Genomic DNA, 5,279 nt, shown 5'->3' with positions numbered 1-5,279 from the left:
CAAGCACTATTACATTCACATGAGGATACACAAACCAATTATTTGAGGGTACATATAAAAATTCCCCCAAAAAAAATCAAAATGGTCAATGATGTGAAAAGGTTTAAGTTAATATATCTTTGTTTCATAAAGTTAAGGAAAACTAATGTGAAAAAAAATGCTTGAGATTGATGACCTTGAATGCTCTAATATGCAATCTCCACTTGAAATCTCTCACTACCACAAACTTGGTTGAACACAAATGGTTTTAAACCAAACATAATTATATTAGTTTAATCCGTATTAACAAACGACTATCTTGTTTAATTCATGTACCTTGTTCAAAACCTCAGTTATAGATTCTCACATCTTTACTGCTAGAACAAACATAGTTAGAAAAACAATCACATGTGCGTTTTTTTTTTTTTTTTTTAGTATAGTTTCTCCATAGGTAAATCAAAAATATTATACATATTACGACATGGTTAAAGAATATGAAAGATAGTAAAGAACATCAACTTTAAATCAAAAAGTGCTGTAGAACATGAAAATGTAGTAACTAGGCTTCCTTCTTTTTGATTTGGTAGGGGTACTTTTGGTATATTGAAATGCTTGTCATCACAAGTGGAAGAGCCAAAAGACAATACATTGAAGGTGGTTTTCCATCAAACACAAATTGCAACAAAGCAGTAACAAGGAGAGCAGAGACTATCACAAAACCCTGCATGAAAATAGACAATGTACTTTATTTTATTTATTTTTTATTTTTTTTCTCATAAACAAAAATGAAATAAAATATATTATGAAAAACTTGCCTTTCGTACACCACCAGCATATGATGTCACAAGGCCCACCAGAATCCCACCAACAGCATTCACAAAAACAGGGATCTGAAAAATCAGAAACAGAAACACAAAAGGAAAAGATCAAATTACACAAATGGTCCCTATGGTTTGGAGTAATTTGCATGTTCGGTCCCTAACTTATTTTTTTAACTCGGAATATCCCTACTGTTTGTTTTTGTTGCACGTTTGGTCCCTGTCTTATCTAAAAAGACTATTTTGCTCTTGATTTTTTAATTTATTTAAATAAACACACCCCAACCCCACTTCCACCTCACCTTACCATACCTACCTCACCTTATTTAAATAAATTAAAAACTCAAGGGTAAAATAGTCTTTTTAGACAAGATAGGTACCAAGCGCGCAACGAAAACAAATTGTAGTGACCTTCCGAGTTAAGAAAATAAGTTAGGGACCGAACGTGCAAATCACCCCAAACCATAGGGACCATTCGTGTAATTTACTCAATTACAATTTGTATAACAATTAAGAAACATTGTTGAAAATAATGAAAAGCTACAAGAGATTCTTACCAAGGTAAGTGGGGTCCACCCATGGAAGAAGCCGTGTTGTCTCATTGCTTCACCATCTGGAGACTTGGAAATACTTGCCAACAAACAAAGACTTCCAACTATTGACATTTCTACTGTCATCAAGTATGATGAGTGTTTCTTAACCTAAAATTAACATGGAAAACCAGATTTTACTATTTTTTTATTTTTTTTTATTTTTATATAATAATAACAATAATAATAAATAAGAAGGGAAGTTTAACAAACCTGAGATGCCCATTGGCACAAAGCAGAAGCAAGACCCGAAAGTACAGAAGCAATCAAAACTGGAACAATTCCATAAACAACAATTTCATCACGATTTTCACTTCCATAGCTTTTTCTAGATCCTTCCCCAATGCTTAAAAGAACAGCTGCTAAAATAAGTATGAACAGAGCACCAATTTGTTGAATAGATTGCTTCTGTCTGCACTCAGTTATTATAATTTCTCTGTTATTTAGAAACACTGAAAACATGTATATTAGGAGGATGTAGCATAAAAGAATATAATACCTTAATATGATATATGTGAAGAATGCTGTGAAAATTAACTTTGTCTGGTTTAACATTGAAAAAGTGAGAGAATCAAGGTTTCTGTAGGAAATCTGTAACAGACTGTTTTGTAGTGCATATATAGCTGCAGGTAATCCTGATGCACTTAATGACCCAATCAAAGTCCATTCCTTCATTGCTCTTTTTAGACTTCCATCTTTTGCCATGAGACACACTGCACAAATAACCTACAATGTGTATATATTTATAAATAAATAAAAAAGAAGCATGAATTAAAACATATATACAAGAGACAAAATTGCAAGAATGGTCCCTGTGGTTAGGTTGAAATTGTGACTTTGGACCAAACACGTTTGGACTAGCACTCATGGTCCCACATGTATTCATTTTCTTGCCACTTTGGTCCAACTTACTTTAAATTCTTTTATAATGACCATTTTGCCCTTTTTTTAATTTTTTTTAGTTTATTTATTTATTTAAATAGTTTCATAATTAAAAGAAAAAGAAAAAAATCCCTCTCTCTCTCCTACCCGTCTCTCTCTCTCTCTCCCCCTCCCTCTCTCTCTCTCTCTCTCTCTCTCTCTCTCTCTCTCTTCATTGCAGACCCCATATCTTCATCGTCCTCTTCTTCTTAAGGATATGCAGAAAAAAGAATCCGTAAATGTAATCTCCATTATCAAAAGCAACTTTGCCCATTAATCTGTATCTCAACAAGATCCAATGGTTTTCAGACGAGCTTCTATGAGAGAGAGAGAGAGAGAGAGAGAGAGAGAGAGAGGAGAACCCTAATTGTTGTTCTAACTCTGAAACGAAGGTTTGTAAATGGGGGTTTCAGATCCGCCTCCTCCTAAGAATCAAAGAGCTTCTTCTTTATAGATCGAAGCACAACGATGAAGAGCAAACCACCGGCAACCCCTGAAAACACCTACTGCCACCCCTCTTCACCACCATTTCCAACCATCCCCACCGTCTCTCGACTCTCCTGGCTCCGTCAGACCCTTAGGTGAGCTTTAATCGAGTTTGAAGAAGGAAAGAATGCCAAATGACCCTCGGGTGAGCTTCAATCGAGTTTGAAGAAGGAAAGAAGGAGACCCTATGGTTTTTAGAGGTTGTCGCCATTCTCTTTTCTTTAAATCTTAGGGTTTTTAGAGGCCGCTGCTGCTAGAAACCTTAGTTTCGATCTGTATGCCGCCACCTGAAACTTTTAGGGTTAGGGTTTCGCTGCCAGAGCTTCGATATGGTGTCGTTTATCTTTTTCCGGCGGTAGTGTTTAAGCTTCCCAGCGGGAGTGAAGGTTGGGGGAAGGGTGAGGACGGTAACGTTCTTTAAACTGGAGAGAGAGAGAGAGAGAGAGAGAGAGAGAGAGAGAGAGAGAGAGAGAGAGAGAGAGAGAGAGAGAGAGAGAGAGATTCCTTTCTTCTTTTTATTTTTTATTTTTTTGTTAGGAAAATAATTAAATAACAAAAGGAAAAGCAAAAAACAAATAGAAAGGGGCAAATTCGTCATTTTAATTCGTTTTGGACCAAACCCACAACAAAATGGAAACTTTTGGACCATTAGTGCTAGTCAAAACCTGTTTGGCCCAAAGTGGCAACTTCCACCTAACCATAGGGACCATTCTTGCAATTTTGTCTATACAAGATGTAACAATAATGTAATGAATAATTGAATCTACCTTTACTATCTCACATGCCAAAACAGATGAAGTCACAATTACTTCTCTCCTACAGGAATAGGAAAATAACGATCAGATTATAATGTTAGAGTTGGGAAGATTTTTCAAGGTATAATGTTCTAATAAGTAAAGAATGAAAGTACAATGATATAGTTGAGTAGATCTTTAAAAAACAGAATTGTTACAAACTTTTAATGACTAAGTCCATGGTTCGTTTTTTTTCCTCATTAAGTGTTGTTTGGATAAATGATGTTAGAAAGGGCAAATTTGTAAAAAGATAGGGCTTGATGAGTAAAATCTTCTTTCCCTAACTATCACTATTAAGTCATTTGTTCTGAATTAATTAAAAAGAAACAGTCATTTATAGCTTACAGGATTAAGTCTTGTCCCCATTATATTCATACATCCAAAATGGCTATGTCTACTTTTAACATAACTTTTTAGGAATGATAGACTTCTAAACCAATGATAGCTCCAAGCTGAATCTGAGTTGATCCAATTGTCAAAGCAATAATGTTATCATTCCAAAAGAGCACAAGATCCAATCCTCAATAAGTGTTTCTAATACTTCAGATCATTGTTATGTGACTATTTACATGCATTTGCAAATTCATAGCTCATCTATTCTTACCCTCTATTAGCTCTTCCAACACCAACAATATGCACTACCCCTACCTAGTCCAATCTACACAATGAATTTTAATGTAAGATTACTAAAATCAAATCCATCATCTGAGAAATATCTATCACTATCCAGTTGAAAAGGCTATAGAACTATAAACTATTAATCTCCCATAGTGGTATATCATAACCCAATCCTATCACATAAACACCGATGGCAAAAAACAAGCTGTGAACTGTGTGGAATGCATGATAGAACTTAGGTACCTTCAACATAAAAGGTTATCATAGCGTTTTAAATAAGTTTGCAGAACTTACGACTATACTGTTCTGCTTAGCTTCTACATCAATTTTGCAGTTTTACCTTAATCCACTACTGAAGTGATAAAAGTACCCAAAATAGAACCAATACTGAATCAGTCAAATCAAAAAGTAAAAAAGTTGAACCCCAAAATCTCAACGATCATATGGCTAAAGTTACTTTTTACTTAAGATCACATGCAAAATGACCAGGCGATAAAAACTTACCCGATGCAGCGTTTGGAGATCAGAGGCTGAGCACCATATTGAATTGTAAGCAACAACGAATAGAACCATACTCTTGTGTTAACACCTGAGTTTTCCGAATAATTCTTTGAATTCGAGGTTTTCGATTTGGTCGACGCCATTGATGAGGAGACCTCGCAGATCAATTAGGATTCACCTTCGCTTTATCTTCTTCTTCTTCTCCTCTGGATGATTTCAGACTCCGTCTCCACGCTTTACATGATATTTTTCAGAAAGGAGTCTCTGTGCAGCATTGGGGTTTTTCTTTGTTTCATAACTCCCATTGCGTTGTATTTAAGTCCCTCAAGTTTGTTCTAAATACATCAAGACCCTTGGTCTTCATTTTTTTTAACGATCCAGTTATATATTTATATGGGGAGTGCTAGATTCGCGTACAATACAATTACAGTGATGATATAAATCGATAAAACATATAAAATTTTTTAAATGAAAATATCAACTCTTTTATTTCTATGATGTTAGTTATCATATAAATCCATAAAAACATATATTTTATATGGATGAACTAATTTTTTAAATGAAAATGTCAA

At 34.7% G+C, this 5,279-nt stretch overlaps 1 protein-coding gene across 1 annotated transcript; it reads right to left on the bottom strand.

The window, feature by feature from the left end:
* Positions 1–481: 481 nt before the first annotated feature.
* Positions 482–4,996, bottom strand: LOC145043569 (Nucleotide-sugar transporter family protein). The gene is made up of 7 exons (XM_078992266.1): positions 4,711–4,996; positions 3,562–3,610; positions 1,887–2,113; positions 1,601–1,799; positions 1,355–1,498; positions 795–869; positions 482–700 (listed from the first exon to the last, which is right to left on the bottom strand). The coding sequence occupies exons 1-7, from the start codon at positions 4,848–4,850 to the stop codon at positions 539–541; spliced, it is 996 nt and encodes a 331-aa protein (XP_078848392.1). The 5' UTR covers positions 4,851–4,996; the 3' UTR covers positions 482–538.
* Positions 4,997–5,279: the final 283 nt, after the last annotated feature.

The sequence above is a fragment of the Lactuca saligna genome, chromosome 4 (assembly GCF_052625555.1).
Source record: "Lactuca saligna cultivar CGN05327 chromosome 4, ASM5262555v1, whole genome shotgun sequence".
NCBI lineage: Eukaryota > Viridiplantae > Streptophyta > Magnoliopsida > Asterales > Asteraceae > Lactuca > Lactuca saligna.
Note: the sequence above shows the minus strand (reverse complement) of the source record. Positions and strands in the feature narration are given on the sequence as shown.